Here is a 17,826-nt window from a genome sequence, read left to right as displayed (position 1 = left end):
TGCTCTCTTGTATTCAAAGGTCCAGGCTCTGACTGAGCAAAACTAAGAAATTCAACTACAGTGTAGGAAAAATGAAGAGGTCTTCAGGGGATCCCTTTTTGTCACTAACCATATCCGTAGGCCCTTGTGATAAGGCTGTGCGAGGGACAAGTCTCTCTCTCTCTCTCTCTTTTTTAATCCAACTATTGTCCACTTTGTTCTTTGTTGCTCTTAACACATCACAGGAAAGGTATATGGTGGATGTTGGTGTGGTCATATGTGCAGGAGTGGATGAGAATTAGAACCGTGAAGTTGCAGGAAGTTAATTTAAATTGTAAATAGATTACAAAATAAATGTAGCAAAGTCTGGTGTCCCAATTAAGATATTTAAAATGTTCTCCTATGAACATTTTTACCTAAGGAGGTCTTTAACCTAGTTTGCAGCCTAATTAATCTGCATAATTACTCAGCTAATTTTAGTTCTTAAACAAACCGGAGATGGTAATCAGCAAATTGAGTGGCTCTACGACTTGAATCTGGCGGAAGGGTCTTCGCTTTATAAGTTTAGTAATATCTGCCTTTCCACTTCTGTCCATCAGATACAGATTAGATCGGGTTCCCAACAGCAAATTGACTCCTGTTTATATATAAAAAGAAAAGTGCTGTATTAGTTCAGATTATTTTGTGTAATTGCATTCATATTACTATTTTTGCTATTTCATTGTGCTGATCTATGTAAAATTGACTTTTTATCATTTTTAGGCTAATGTTAACCTCTTACTGGTAACTACTCTGTATCAACAGAAAAAAATTCACCGAAATACATGGAAATATAGAAGACAGTACCTTCTAGCAATAGTTCACTGGCTGGTGTCTGGTATACCTTCACATGAATAGAATTTATGAATATCTTAACAACATTTAGTAGTGTCCCAAACTTTATCAAAATCAATCAATCCTTTTGAAAGTGACCATTAAACATCCTTAGTCTATAGCACATACAAAGAGTTCATTTAATTTCTCATTCCTAACTATAGCTAAAGGTTTTAATGCTTTCAAAATAATTATATGTAAATAATTGGTTTGAAGTTGAGTGATTCTATGTTCATGCATATACTAAAAAATTTATATTGATAAATGCCTGTGAAATAAGTTCTTACCTTCATGTATCTAAATTCCTATATACTCTATTATTTTTTGACTGGCTTTATTTGTTCAAATAGAAGCACTGTTTAAAGACCAAATGAGATGACTGATATAGAACTAAAGTTAAAATATACTTCAAATTACCGTGGGAATTTTTCACCATAAACGGACATAGAAGACAATCAGCCATGTAATGTAACAAAGGAGAAAACATCGGTGTCTTCCTTCTACTTGGAGAATACAAGGAACTTCAAAAAGTTCATAGAAAAGTAGAAGTGAAAGACAATATAAATCGTTCATGAACTTTTTGTCATTCCCTCATATTTGTGCTCCATGGGTATAAGGAGAAAAGACAAGTGTTTTTGCCTTTATTTTTCCACTCTGTCCTTTACTAGTTCTCTAAATCACTTCACGGCAAATAGCAAGTTTAGGAAATGCATTTTCCTTCCACAGGGGAATCAGGGAGTGAGGGAGGGTGAAGTACAGTCAATGTTTCTTATAATCTTTTGTTTTCAAAATTTAAAGTCACAAGTTTAAAAAAAATGAGTTACTAGACATTAACTATATCTCTTTAAGTTTGCCAGACTGAAATGTTAATGCTTTCCTGTTATCTGATATGTTAAATTAGCAAAATTTTGAGGATGACATTTTTTTCTAAGTTGCTCAATCCGTGTAATTATAATGTTTGCTAACTTGTTCTATTTTTTCTTTAAAACCCTGTCCCTTGTTCAATCATACATTAAGCAAAATATATGAAATTGCAAGTTGGAGGTTGGGATTTACTTGGGATATCTCTCCTCCTTGCATTCATTTATTCTCTTTCATTTATGATTCAGATGAGCTTGAGGTAAAATACTGTCTCAGCATTACCGATGTGGTTATTATTCTTCTGAAACAAAGGATTGAAAAAGTCTATCAAAGTTAAGACATTATAGAAGGAACTTTCTACAAATCCTCAAGACTACTTGAAAACAAGATTCTGCATAAATCTTTCTTGTAATACCTCATTAGGTATCATATGCTGAACACTACCCTAAATTAGAATAACTAAGCTCAAATTTTCTACTAATTATAACCTAGTCCAATTTTATATTTTAGCCAAGTCAATTCAGATTAAAAAGAAAGATAAACTAAAAATATGGGTCAGGACAACAATTTAAACGTCAAACTGCATTGAGTTAAAAAAAATCAGCAAAACCAATTCTGGGCAAATTAATGCTGTAAATACATTTTTATTTAATTTTTTATTGATTATGCATATTTTTATTTGATTGGTAATGGTTTGGTAACAGCAAACAAATGTTTTACATCCACGATTTTCACAGGCTTGCTACATGTATAAAAATATATTCTTTAAAACAACAACTCAGTTTTAAGAAACCAAACTCACCCCACAAAGAACCACAGCAGATCTCAGAAGTAAATTCCTTTTCATACATATGGATTAGTGGTTTATTGCATGCAGGAGAGACATAGAGTGGGTTAACATTGACTTCAGAGGGTTGCTTAGGTGATTTCTCAGGTACTTCCACGAATCCAGCATATACTGTGAAGAAATTAGGGGAAGATATTCAGAGAAATTACTAGCCTATACACCATATGTGCTTGAATGTTTCCACAAATGAGATACAACCAGAAGAGTTCCTTTTCCTTCACTGCATTTTTTAAATTTAATTACCTTTTCATTGACATGTATTGATTGTACATATTTAAGGGGTACAGAGTTATATTCCAATACATGTATACAATGTGTGATGATCAATATTGTATTTTATTTTTTACTGAAGGTATCATTTCAGTAACTACTAAACCATCAGATAGCACAAATCATGATTGTTCAAACACCTTGCTGAATATGAATATATTTTAAGTTACTGTGATTAGAATGCAAAAAAAAAAAAAAATCCAGATGAGGAACTTTTTTTCTCAATTGTAGCTTAAATTTAGGTACCATAAATATTCAGAGAGCAGATTTTAAAAAGCATATATCAATCAGAACTTTATGTCAACTGAATATCAGAATGATTTGAGTCCTTTCAGTTCATGAACCAGTGGTTAAACACTATTTAATATGTGAACAGATAGCAGCATTTAGAGATTAAATTAACTACACTCACAGATTGCACTGGCAAAGTCAGCATCAGCAGCTCCCCCAAAACTTTTGGAAGGAGATGAGTGGCTGGCAGAAAAACCCAGTTGTGTTGATGATTCCAGTATGTCTGTACTCTCATTCTTGTCATTAGGTGCTGAGGGTGCAGCACCTAAGGCAATGTTGTTTGAGGCCTCACTTACACCACCTGGCTCCTAAAAGAAAACCAAAAACTGATTTTTATTTTATTGAGAGGTTGACAGTGGTAGAAACATGCCTATGGGTCACTTGAAATAGACACTGCAAAATTTGTAACATCTGCATTCCTATAAAATCCACATTTACTAGAAAAACTCAACAATGTCATCAGAAGAGAGAGAACTAACTTATTGAGGCAACTGATGTCAGAGGAGAAATTTAAAAAAAACTGTACAATTTTGGGCCTAATATTTGTGGAATTTTAACTATGTAGTACCTTCTTGAATCCTTTCCACAACCCAACAAATAAGCATAATTATCTCATTACTTAAAAGGAAACTAAAGCTTAGAGAAGTTACACAATTTATTCAACATCATAGAGCTAGTGAGGAGGGGAAACAGAGTTTGAAGCCAAAGTCTGTTTGATTCCAAAGCTTACATTCAGCTATGCTATGCCAGTCACTTGAAAAAATAACAAGCACAGTGTTGGGGGTATCTGCTCCACTGATTTAAGATACCTTCAGGGAACTGGGAGCATAAAAATCCTGTAGGGAGAAATTTTGAATGACAAAGCTAATGATGGAAAATCAACCAACACAAATTCAAGAGTGTGAACATGCTTCATTGAAAATCTAGCCTGCTTCCATTAACTGACAGAAAATATACTTAAGAATAAAAACCACAAAATGTTACAATTTATGTGAGATGCCATATCCTGTGAAAAAACATACCAACTGTTTTTGATAAGCTTGTCTGTTGACAAGCTCTTCTTTGTATCCAAAGAGTGATTCTTGGCACTGAGAGAGTTGTGCCAATCTGTCAAAAACTGGTTTATATGACCTTTCCAACCAGAAAAGTATGGTATGGCAAAATGTCCTTAATTAAAATGAAAGAAGGATTCATTCATTCTATAAATTTCCAAAACTTTCCTTAAGATAACTGGAGATACCCAAGGGTGCTATGAAATCTATTCTGGGTTTAATGTCTTTAATTGAAATAGAAAGATAGATGATAGATAGATAAGTGATAGATACACAGATAGACAGAGGCATAGATACTTTCTTACTGATACTGCTTTCCTATTGGAAGCTATTTAAGGAATTTCCTTCCTCCCTTTTCCCTTTCTTTCTGTCTTTCATTGATTTCTTCCTTAATTATAGTGTGCCTATCTTAGGCCAGGCCCTAGGTTGGACCCTGATGTTGGGTGAGTTGGTAGAAAAATAATCAAGGATAAATCAGACATAATTTCCCCCTTTTAAGAGTTCATAATCTGGTATTACAGAAAAGCAAGAAAACAAGTAAACTACAATGTACTAAGTACTAAAATAGAACTATGGGCAAAATGCTTGCAAATAGAGAAGTCATATATAATTCTGCCTCAGGAAGTCAGTGATAATATTTGAGATTGTTTGTCAAGGATACTAATTCACCAAGCAGCAAAGAGGTGAGGGGGCACCCTTCCAGACAGAGGAAACCACTTGTACAAGGGTACTAATTCAAGAAAGAACATGACATCTGCAAAGCCACATTGTATGAAAGGGCAATAGGCTGGAAATTAGATTGGCATGATCTTTCCTCTGTCAGGAGTCCCACCTGTGTTTTCAAGTATCCAGATACTCCCCATTTGTCAAGAATTAGTTCAAATACCATGCGCTTCAGCAAATCTTCTCTGTGACAATTCCTATTGAATTAGCATCTGTGGGTGTAACCTGAGTATTTTAAACCTATTTATAAAGTCAATAAACGTTTTGTGAGGGACATAATCATTGTCTAAACACAGTACATTGTTTTAATTTAAATTTTGTTAACAGTTCCTCAAAAAGCTAAACATAGACTTACCATATGATGTATCAATTCCACTCCTAGTTATGTACCCCCAAAAACTGAAAGCAGGGATTCAGACACTTGCACACCAATATTTACAGCAGCACTATTTGTAATAGCCAAAAGGTGGAAACCCCCCAAGTGCCCATCAATAGATGAACGGATAAAGAAAATGTGGTATATACATATGAAGAATTATTATTCAGCCTTAGAAATGAAATTCTGATACATGCTACAACAGGGATGAACTTTGAAAACATTATGCTAAGTGGAATAAGCCAAAAACAAAAGAAGAAATATTGTATCATTGCACTTAAATAAGGTACATAGACAGAAAGTAGAATAGAGTTTAACAGGAGATAGGGGAGTGAGAAATGGGGAATTACTTGTTTCATTGTTTGGGATGATGTAAAAGCTCCAGAAATTGATAGTGGTGATGGCTGCATGATGCTGTGAGTATATTAAATGCTACTATTTGTACACTTAAAAATGGTTAAAGCGGTCAACTTTATGATCTTTTTTCACAATGAAAACAAACAAAAAACTCTTTCCAGAAAAAAAAGATACGTGTTAAGAGACATAGAGACATGTGATCTGTTTAATAAAGCAAAAAAAAAAAAAAAAAAAAAAGAGAGAGAGAGAGAGAGATTTTTCCCCTGGAAAATAGAAATCATCCAAATTAGAAGTACTAAAGATCTACCTATACATCTACAATTTAAAATGTTTAAGTCTTTTGGATAGAAGGTTAAAATCTATTTGGAATGTCTGGAAATGCTACATATAACATGGAGAAACACATTCACAAGGAGAGCAGTTCATTCTCCTTTTCAAATAGCACATTACCTCTTGATGTTCAAATTCCTGGGATGAGGGTCTCTCCAATCCTGGACCATCTGTCTCTGAGCAAATTTCTCCTCCATTGAGTTCAAGGGCTCCACTTTCTTCATTGGTTCCACTGATTCCCTTACCTCCATTACCCCCGCTGCCTCTTCTTCCACTGTCTATATTGGCTCTGTGTCCTTCTTCATCTCTAATGGCTGCATTGCCCCCACTGGCTGCACTGCCTTCACGGCTTCTACAGGCTCTCTGGCTTCCATAACCTCTGCAGACTCCTTCTTTTCCATCACTTCCATCACTGCCATCTTGCTTGCAGCCTTCATCTCTGCCATAGCTTGCCCTGATAACAAGCTCCAATTAATGAAAGCCACCCAATAAAAACACATTTGAAAGTCAGCAAATGAAACAGAATTAGGAAGTGTCTTATTCATAGCTACCATATCCAGGCACATTTTTGCTCTATGGAAACACTATTGGTATAATATAGACAAGAAAAATGCCCCATGTCCTGTCAATTGTAAACAGTGAATTAATATCATAGCCACAATCAATTCTCTGGCTGCAAGTTTTTTTTTTTTTTTTTTTTTAATTTGAGAAATCATTCTACGTTTTTAAAAAATATTTAAAATTTTTTATTAGCATATTCATTGTTACTAATCATACTTATTCTTTATGCCTCTTATCCAATCCCCCTCCCCAATCTAATAACCATAGATTTGCTCTCTCCATCTGATAGATTAACTTCCTCTGTTAGTTTGCTGCATAGATGATCTGTCCAGTACTGAGACAGGTGTGATCAAGTCCTCCCCTATTATCGTAAATCAGATGCTTCTTCTATTACTCTAGAGAATGCTTTGTGGAGAGAGAGGACCTCTTGTTTTTTTGGTCTCTGCTGGTGCCTCTCCTTGTGTCAATGCAGTTTGAATGGCAGAGGGAAGAGAATTTGCATTCTTTGTTAGGTATGTGTGTTAAGTTACCAACAAAAACATGTATATTTTTAAAATAATAGATTACTTCAAGCATTACCAATTTCACAGCCACATGAATGACCCAGCCCATATTTTTGGCTTGACCACAACATATTTCAATAATTCTTTTTGCAATATATCTAGTTTATGTTAATTTTGACATCTGCCTTAACTTTCCAACACATATATTGACTGCTTTGCTATAGAATCCCTATGGCTCCCACCAAGAAATTCAATATTATAGACCTCATATTTTATAGAACTGAGATTTGCAAAAAACACCAAGCTTAGTAAAATGTTAATGCTATTTTTTTTTTTTTTTTTGCATAAGAGACACCATTAAACATATGTGCGTATGGTAATTCTAAAAGCAAGTTTATTTGACAATGGAATTCTTGGCTGATTTTTTAGTTGGAAAAAAGACCAAAGAACTCTTGGCAATTTCTCCACTAATTAACCAGATAAAGATCATTTTAAATTTATTGTTTACATGGCAATATCGCACTGTTTGAGAAATGCATAGCTATGCTCACAAATATCAGGGCTTCATTTTATGGTTAGTAAGTAGCATACTTCATTTGGTATCCCATTTCTCACACTCACTCTGGTTTCATAGGATAGGATGATTCAGTGGCATTAATTTTAACAAACACTCAGATACTTCCAGTTATAAAGAAGCTAGCAAATATTTGAGTGCTAATTAAGAAATTATATAAATAACACAAAATTAAGTGTTCTGCATTAGAACAATTGAAAATCTATTATTGAAAATCAAACCATTTACCAATATGTAAGTGAAATTCATTCACCCTCTTGATAATAAATTTTGGAAAAAAAAAACAAATACACTAGTAGTTCTGAACTTAAAACACAGATAGGAATCCAGAAAAACAAACCTTGGCCAACTAGGCGCATCATCACAATTATTGTCTACATCATCAACAGATTCATCATTGTTGTCATCATCTTCATGGTCTTCACATATATCATTAGCCTGATCAACCTGGTTATCCAAGTCATTATTGCCATTGGTATGGTCATAAGTATCTTCATAAGCATCATTAGAATCACCATCATCACCATCAGTACCAGCACCAGCATCATAGAGTTCAACATAATCACCATCTTCTTCAGGTGGCTGAATGACAGGTGCAGGAGTTAACCAATCATTCCGGAAGATTTCAGAGAGTGCATTATAGCCAACCCATTCATTTGTCAAGTATACAGGGGGTGATATTTTTCCTACTTTAAATCCATCTGGAACCTGTGTGCACAAGAAAGGTTAATGTAGTCTCTAGTAGCCTTTCATTTTCTTCTAGACTGGAAAGTTTCCAAGCTGACAACATTTTAAAATACATTTTCAATTGAAACAAAGATGTTCACTCACTAGAGAAAACCAACATTTTAGTGAGGATGAGATGCCAAAACCCATACATCAGGCTGTGATTATTAATGGCCTTTCAGGATCACACAGGGCAAAATTTACTCACTTTGTTTTTTATTATCCTTACTTGTCTGCTGAGCAGCAGATATTAGTTTTTGATGTGGAGAGTAGAACCGGTGATTTGATGCTTTATAAATACAGTAATCTTTTCCTTTTACCTCCTGATGCTGGGATTAACACATAGCTCTTAAAATTGATATGTTAATTTCCCAGCTCTGGTTTTACATACCATACATTGTCTTAAAGTATCTCAAACACTTCTAAAAAACAAATTAATATAAGTCAACTTTTAAGTATGGTATGTGTCATATAGCAACTTTTGGGCAAGCTGGAAGGGATGTATGTATGGTAGAGAAGGGGTAATTACAAAGTAAAATAGAATAATTTGAAAACACACTTCAAAAAGAGTTGCAAGACTTTTTCTTCTATTTATACAATCAAACAATATTTTTTCACTAAATGTTTTATTTTATTTATTTATTTATTTATTTTATTTGCGACTGGCCAGTACAGGAATCGAAACCTGGATCTTGGTGTTATCAGCACCACTCTCTAACCAACTGAGCTAACTGGCCAGCCCTTAAATGTTTCATTTTTTTACATTGCCTATCACACAAGGAACGCTATTAAATAAAAATTGAGCATCTAACCTCTACCCCTTAATTTAAGACTAGCTTCGACAAATAGCTTTTTATGACTCTTCTCTCAAACATGTTCTAACTGACGTAAGAGTGTGAAAATAAAATATTGTCTGATTGGTTAAGATTATTCCCATTTCAATTTTAATTTCTAGATTTCACATTCTGCATGTTCACATAGTGATGGGAATCTATCTTAAATAAGATTAATAAAAAAATAAACTCTAACTTTTCCTTCCTTTAGTGAATGTGTAATTGAATTTTAAAAAGAATTTTAAAATTGAAAAATAAAAGAGTAGACATAAATGCATTAAGATGGAAACCTACATGGACATCAATCAGCAACTTCTGATCAATGGTAGAATATGGCGGTGATGACTGAGACCTCCTCCTGGTCACAGGACTCTCTTCCTCAGAAGAAGATTCTATGGAATGCCAAAAACACATTTGTAAAAGTGGTGATTACAGCCATTTCCTTCATTTGTGTAGTACACCAGTTCAATCCCTTGTTTCTTTGTTTGTTGGTTGGCTTTTTCTTTTTCTTTTTTTTTTTTTTTTTTTGCTGTTGTTGTTGTTGCAGCCTCTGTGATTCCAAATATAACCTGGTAAATTCTCATGGGGCCAAGATTCTGTTTTTAGAGGTAATATAAGGGTCAAGTTTTGCTCTGTCTGTGGTCCTACATGGCTTTCCTGTCTTCAATATTAAGTGCACACTTGCTAAATATTTCTCTCTGTGTAAGAAGGTACACAGTATGACTCGTAGTTAGGTAGATCTATTTTAAAAAATGTGTCAAGAATAAGAGCTGAGAGTACCACTGGCCTCACATAGTAACCAGTAGAAAAAGAGTCCAACAGAGTATGAGATGATGATATATTAGCCAAAACTCTTGAGAGTTGACTCTGCAACCCTAATACCCCAATTTTCACCCAATGATATATCCTCAAGTATTTTAATACATTTGTGGAGTGAACTACTGAAAAGAAATAAAACTTACCCCCTTTTTATATATCTGGGAACATTCCTATGGCAGCGATGTGCAATAGAACTTACTGCAGTGATGGAAATGTTCCGCATTTGCACTGTCCAGTAGAGTAACCACTTAGTCACACAGGAATATTGAGCATGTGAAATGTGGTCGGTGTGCCTGATAAACTGACTTTTTAATTTCATTTAATTTTCACATTAGTTTCCATTTTAATAGCCATATGTGGCTGCTATATCACATTGGGTAGCTCAATTCTATACTGCAAATATTTCCACTTAAAACACAAATTTATCCAGTTTGGAAATCTAGCTTTGATATTGAGTTGCAGTATGGTAAATAACATCTGTAGTTAAAATCCTGTGAGAATATCTAACAAGCTCCAAAAAAATCAGTAGGCCTTAAAAAAAATTTCACTAAGGTCCCTGTATATTGTTTTTACATGCTTGGAGTTCAAAGATAAATACTACCACCCTCTCTTTTACTTGGAGCCTTGGTATATATAGCCAAAGTACAGGTACCACAACTCAAAAAAGTATGTATGTGTAAACACTGCTGTCTTTTGAGAACATTACACAGAATGCATCCTATCATTTGTGTTATCTTCTGGCATGGCTGTACTTTTCTTGTTCATTATTTTTCTGCAGGAAATCATTTACTCTCAAGGCTTTTGGTGTGTTAGTAGACTAAAAAGTTCAGGGGAGTGTTTGAGATTTTTGGGACATATCTGTAGTAAGGTGCTCTAGTTTCCTTCATGATGAAGTATGTGATCTCATGGAAATCCCATATGGTCTATGAAATAACAAAATACCATGAATAACCAAAGCAATCCTCAGAATAAATAAATAAAGCCAGAAGCATAACACTACCAGACTTTAAACTATACTGCAAAGCTATAGTAACCAAAACAACATGGTACTGGAATAAAAACAGACACCCAGACCAATGGAAAAGAATAGAGAATCCAGAAATCCTCCCATACACCTACAGCCATCTGATCATTGACAAAGGCACCAAGACTACACACTGGGGAAGAGGCTGCATCTGCAGTAAATGGTGCTAGGAAATTTGGACATTCATATGTAGGAGAATGAAACTAGACCTGTACCTCTCACCATACACCAAAATCAACTCAAAATGGATTAAAGAATTAAATATACTTCCTGAAACAATAAAACTCCTTAAACAAAACATAGGGGAACACTCCAGGAAGTAGGTTTGGGTACAGACTTTATGAATATGACCCTAAAAGCACAGGCAACCAAAGGAAAAATAAACAAATGAGATTATATCAAACTAAAAAATGTCTGCACATCAACAGAAACAATTAACAAAGCAAAAAGACAACCAACAAATTGGAACAAAATATTTGCAAAATCTACATCTGACAAAGGATTAATATCCAGAATATACAAGGAACTCACAACTTAACTGCAAAACAAGCAACCCAATTAAAAAATTAGGTTGGGCAAAGGAGCTGAATAGGCATTTCTCAAAGGAAGATATATAAATGGCCAACAGACACATGAAAAAAATGCTCAACATCACTCAGCATTCGGGAAATGCAAATCAAAACCACTTTGTGATAACATTTCACTCCGGTCAGGATGGCTAATATCCAAAAGACTGAGAATAATAAATGCTGATGAGGATGCAGAGAAAAAGGAACCCTCCTACACTGTTGGTGGGATTGCAAAACAGTGCAGCCTTTATGGAAAATGGCTTGGAAGTCCCTCAAACAATTACAGATAGATCAACCATATAACCCAGCTATCCCACTGCTGGGTATATATCCAGAGGAATGGAAGCCATCATGTTGAAGGGATACCTGTATTCCCGTGTTTATTGAAGCTCTATTTACCATAGCCAAGAGTTGGAACCAGCCTAAACGCCCATGATTGGATGAGTGGATAAGGAAAATGTGGCATATCTACACAATGAAACACTACTCTATTAAAAAAAATGAAGTACTACCTACCATTCGCAGCAACATGGATGGATTCAGAGAAAATTATATTAAGTGAAATAAGCCAGGTACAGAAAAATACCACTTGTTCTCATTTATTTGTGGGAGCTAATAAAAATAAATAAATAAATATACAAAAAAATAAGAGGGGGGAAGACACAACAATCACAACACTTCCTTGAACTTGTGAAGACAAGTTAACAGATATGATGTTGATGGGAGTGGGAAGGGGAAAGGAAGCGGGGAGAAGGAGGAATTGGTAAGAGACACAAAAATCAACTGCATTGTATATTGATAAATTCGAATAAGAAAGAAAAATGAACGAAAATAATTCTGCCATACTCTCAGTCTCTTAAGCAGAGGAATAGGGTTTTGATCTTGGAATATTTGATTTTCATAAAATGAAGTGCACCTACATTCTTTTTATTATTAATGTTTTAATAAAATCTACATGCTACATTTTTACAAATGACTGAGGGACTCAGGCATTTTTCCTTTGCTTAATTAACCTGGATTGCTTAAAACTGTATAATGCCAGATTTTATAATCTGAGGTGCAACTTTTGATTTCACAAATCAAAATATTTCACAAATCTATAACTCACTTAAATTCCCTCAAAAGCACATCTTAAAATAAAACATGTTTGAAATTCATATCACAATTTGTGAAGTTATTTTCTATGATTTGGTCAATTAATTTTTCATGCATTCTGAATAAAACCATCAGTTTGCAACATTTAGGGATATTAACAAGACACTGCATATATCATATTTGGGGGAGGCAAAATAGCAAACTGATAAATAAAACACATGCTCATTCTAAAAGTTACCTGAAAATATTAGCCTATTGCAGTGTCCTCTCCAAGTTCCGTTCTCATATTTTTCTCACCTGGTATTGAAACTAAATAAAGTTGATTCTCTCTGCCTCCCTCGACACATTACTAACTACTACCCAACTGAAAGAAGAAACTTCAAAAAAATATTTTCCATTTCTCAAAGGTTACTACTGACCACCCAATTGTCAAATCTAATGGTCTTTTGGTCCTAATCCTACTTGGCCTCCCTGACACTACTGATTCATTCCTTCTTGAAATTTGTCTTTCTTGACTTCTGAAATACAAACTGTTAAAGATTAGCTCTGTGTTTTGACCACTGAAACTTTGTGCTTTGAATCACCTGATGCTGCTGCAAAATTCTGAGGATTTTGCGAACTCCTCTGTCTGATGTCAGTGGGCTTCTGAGCTTGCTCCAAAATAGACCGCTGAGGAACACTAATGAAAAGACAGAAAAGCATGTGCCATGTCCTTCATTCATAAGGGGAATGAACAACTCAACATAAAGACCAACAAATAGTTTTGCTTAAATATATGGTTATATATTGAATTGAAAACAAGTGAAGCTTAAGTAATATTTTACAATTTCCATTATCCCCCAAACCTGCTATTTTATCTAGAACAGAGAAACAATTTCCAAAATATAGAAATAAATATGTTTCCATGCAGTATATGTTTCCTTCACATATGTTTATTTCTAAATTCCTTTAAACTTTCTTTAAGTTAATATTTAGACAATATCATTACCTGGGTAACACGGCAATAAACATAACCTTGTAGTGTATGTGAGTATTTTAACCTAATAAACAAAGTAAGTTATTATTATGTTAAATATTCTATTATTATTATCCTGATTTTAAATGCTTTTAGTTCATGTTCCTGGTTTAGACAGATAGATGGATAACCAGATAGGTCACTTTAGTTCTTACGATTCAAATTCAAAGAATATTTAGCAAGTTGCTTTGGACCAGTGCTTCTGAATTTTACAGTTGCTTTAGCATTTCTGTATGGGGAAGACTTTGTTTATTGATTTAGGCCCGGAACAGAGGGAAAGACATAAGTTTCATTTAAATTAATTTTATAAATTTAACCATATTTAAAGGCAATGTATTTGTTATTTCTAAATTCAAAAATAATTTTGTAAAGTGAACAATTGTGTCCAGTTTAACATTGACTTTTTATATAATAGATTTTATTAAAGTTATGTTCCATGATACCAAAAACAACTTCTCAAAGCTAAACTAGTTTCTTCCCTTGGAGATCAGGAGGACTATGACAACTCATTTACTGAGCGCAGAGAAAAATAAAGTACTTAGTCTTGCTTTAGAATTTTTCAAAATTTCTGAACACCAGTTAAATCTGAAGACATAAATGTATGAGGTTTTAAAAAATAATGAAGCCGGAATATATATACAACATAATATCAACACTATGCCATCTGACCATACTGTCCAGTAACTTGGATATACTGAGTGATCAATAAATATTTACTGAATGACTGAATGAATGAATATAGGCTAAATTCTGTCATTGGGAGCTGGGATTGGAGGGGATATGATTTTCAAAGAAAATCTACTTTAAAATTTGTCATTCAAATATAACATGTTGAATATAACATCTAAAATACAGAACATAATCTTTGAAAATTACTGAAGATCAACAATATTACAAAGATCAAAAAATTCAGTGACTGGCATATATATGATATTTTATTGATTTAATATTGGGTCGTAGATTTGGCTTTGAATATAGGTCATTTTCAGTCTTGCCCATTCTGTAGCATTAGCTTCTGAGATTAGGGATAAATTGTGTTTGCGTTTTATCATGTAGTACATGCAATAAAAGTCACTTGGAATTTCATATCATTTTATCATTGATTGCCAATTGAATACTGACAAAGAATTGTTATTGTTTCTTTTTTTAAATTGTGGAACTTGCCAGCTAATTATCAAACTAAATGACACAGAGACTACAGTTATGTCCAAAGGTAAAAGATCTAGTTAGTAGACCGTTGGATTTAAGATTTTAAATGTGGGCCAGTGATGTTGTCACTGATATCTTAGTTTTGACTTCACACAGAACTTAGTGTTAAAGGAAAAAGTTTTCATTTTCCATGTGATAATCATGAGTAACTTGAATATAGAAATCAAAGACAGATACCTTGAAGAGAGCTTGACATCGTGTGCATGATCCTGGTTGTAAGGCATAGATGTAGATCTTTCTGGGACCTTAAAGACACAATGCAATACTTTGGTAGAACTCTACATCATAAATTCTTTTGAGCTATTAATTTATGGGGAATGAAGAAATGCCTTTCTTCACATTTTCTAAAAATTCAACTTATAATATAAGATTTTCATAAATAGATTCTATTTTCATTATTACTTATAGTATAATATTAGAACTCTTTAGCTATAATTTCTGATAGTTATCTTTGAATTTTAGTATAGAGACAGATTCTGGAGATAATATAACCAAAAATGCGAATTTTGTTGTTAAGAATCTGTAGTCAAGAGGAAAACTGAATTTTCTAAGAATTTTACATCAAGTCAAAGGAGCATCTAAAATCAGAATGTAGGTCTCCCAGCTCCTAATTTAATATTATTTCCATTTTATCACATTACTTTTTATACATTAAGCCTAAACTTCTTACTCAGAATTTAAGAATTCAAGTTCACATTTCTCACTCACTCACCCTTTTAAGCTAAACCTAGAATTTCAAAAGCTGTCACACACACACATAGACATTATTAAAATCTCTCAGGAGTCAAAACTGTCCCAAATGCATTTTCACCTCCAAATATATTAATATGGATTTTACTAGTTAAACACTCATCTAATACAGCAAAACACTCAAGAAAGGGCACATATAATGAGCCAGCTTCCATCAGTGATGCAAATTTACTTTCTGCCAACATTGGTAGCAGGGCCATGGAATGTTGCTTTGCTTTTTATTAGGTTTCTACTCAATAGTTTTTAGCTGCTTAAAAAAGTAAGCCATTCTGACATGCAAGGAGTCATCATACTCGATTCTTTAGAAAGGAAACTCCAATGTGTTATGTTTTTAAAAAACCTAGCATTTTTATGCTGATAAAATCACTGTATAGTTTCTAGAAACTATACTAGCCTTAGTCCACTATTTTTTCTCTATGAAGTGACTTATCAAGGCTGTCTTTGCACACAGACAGAGAGGTGAGAAATGAAAATATTGTCAATCTTTCACATTTTGCTAATGAGTGTTTCCAAATATAGCCAGATGTTTGGCACTATGTGGGATAAACATCTGCTTGGCTAACTTTTTCTGCTTTCAATCCAGGTAGTTGGCATCAGACTGACCCAGTCTAGGCCTCTTGGTTTATGAAGCTGGTCTCAGAAAGTTTTTTGACACTAGTAAACCAGAAGCCAAAATTATTCAGAATAGATAATGGCCAAATATAAGAAAGACTGCCTAATATGAATTGGCTGTATTTAGTCTGAAAAATGGGGAGAAGAAAATTATTAGTAAGAATAGCATATACTAAGGCAAATGATGTATTCCAAATCAGACACAGATCATCATTACATTTCCTGCTTAAGGTGTCATGCTTAAGGTAATAATTATTACCTGAGAGTAGGAGTAAAGTCATTTAATAAAGCAAAGAGGAAGACATATTGCCTTTTCTAATTAAATAATACAATCCAGTTTATGTTCTTTCTGCTTGTGTTATTTATAAAGCAATAGCCTTTATTATTCATTTCAGAGGACTGCTAGCATCAGGGGACTATATATTTTAAAAATTGTCCATAAAAGACATCATAATAGACTCTTGTGAAGCATCTTGTGCTGATTAGGAACAAGAAAGAGGCTGCTGACCCACCAGCAATAAGGCAAGAGTTCAAGTCCTTCACACACTCACCTAATAATTTCCCTTAGTGGTGAAAAAATTTTTATATGGCTGGATGTTGTAAGTGCTGGCTATGAGGATGCTACTTTGTCTACACAAAAATTAAACCTACAACTCTGGCCTCAACAATACATGTGCTAAAGAGGATACTATTAGTGTAGTCACGAAAACAGAAGTCAACCTGGACATTAGGACTGACGTAATTACTCCTCTAAGTGTAAGAAAATAAACCACAGGTTAAATGACCCAGGCCCTGTCACAAACCGCATCGGAGCACAGAGATAATTAATCAAGGAAAAAGATATATACGATTGTGTTACAAACGACTACCTGCATTTTTCATGGGCAGCATTTTTACTTAAAGAATGACTGACGCAAAAACTATGATTATTGATTATTCAAACTTTGAGTATTTGGTACACATTTTATTTTAAGTGAATGAAGTAAATCTGTCAATTCAAGAGGAAAAAAATCCAACGGATGCTATTTGTTAGCAATGATAAGATTTGAGCTTTCAAGGGAAAGTTAGCATTTTTTAAATTATATGAGCATTTGACAGTTTACCAATGCTCAACAACTTTTATGATGAAATTGATGGTGATATTAGCAAATGCTATTTTTTGATACTGTATAATGAAACATGTAAACATTTGGGAAGACCTACATACACGATGAATCAATATTTTCCAATTGACCAACGCATGAAGTTTAAAATCATACATGTGCAAACATCTATTCATAGAACAAGACAAACCAAATGATTTTAATATTACAAAATTTCACTGATATGGTTTTAGATTCCATTTCTCTAATTTTGGTGTATTACCAAAGACTGTCCACCACAATTAACTCAAAAATCTATAAAAATTCTTCCTTTCCAACTAATTATTTTTAAGAGGCCAGCTTTTATACATGTACCTCAACCAAAACAACATATGGCAACACATTGAATGAAGAAGCAGATATGAGAATTCATCTTTTTTTCCATTAAGTGAGATGATTAAAGAGATCTGCAAAAATGTAAAATGATATCATTCT

The 17,826-nt window shown here is 33.8% G+C and overlaps 1 protein-coding gene across 1 annotated transcript in view; it reads right to left on the bottom strand.

Moving 5' to 3' along the window:
• The window catches only part of NRK (Nik related kinase), a 135,537-nt gene that overhangs the window by 16,874 nt on the left and 100,837 nt on the right, over positions 1-17,826 (bottom strand). Inside the window, exons 15-22 of the mRNA XM_063084051.1 lie at positions 15,065-15,132; positions 13,248-13,342; positions 9,451-9,548; positions 7,938-8,305; positions 6,080-6,413; positions 3,243-3,429; positions 2,516-2,671; positions 473-616 (exon numbers count right to left, since the gene is read on the bottom strand). Of these exons, the coding sequence (XP_062940121.1) occupies positions 473-616; positions 2,516-2,671; positions 3,243-3,429; positions 6,080-6,413; positions 7,938-8,305; positions 9,451-9,548; positions 13,248-13,342; positions 15,065-15,132 (1,450 nt within the window). The remainder of the gene's footprint in view (positions 1-472; positions 617-2,515; positions 2,672-3,242; positions 3,430-6,079; positions 6,414-7,937; positions 8,306-9,450; positions 9,549-13,247; positions 13,343-15,064; positions 15,133-17,826) is intronic.

Source organism: Cynocephalus volans, chromosome X (genome assembly GCF_027409185.1).
Source record: "Cynocephalus volans isolate mCynVol1 chromosome X, mCynVol1.pri, whole genome shotgun sequence".
Taxonomy (NCBI): domain Eukaryota; kingdom Metazoa; phylum Chordata; class Mammalia; order Dermoptera; family Cynocephalidae; genus Cynocephalus; species Cynocephalus volans.
Note: the sequence above shows the minus strand (reverse complement) of the source record. Positions and strands in the feature narration are given on the sequence as shown.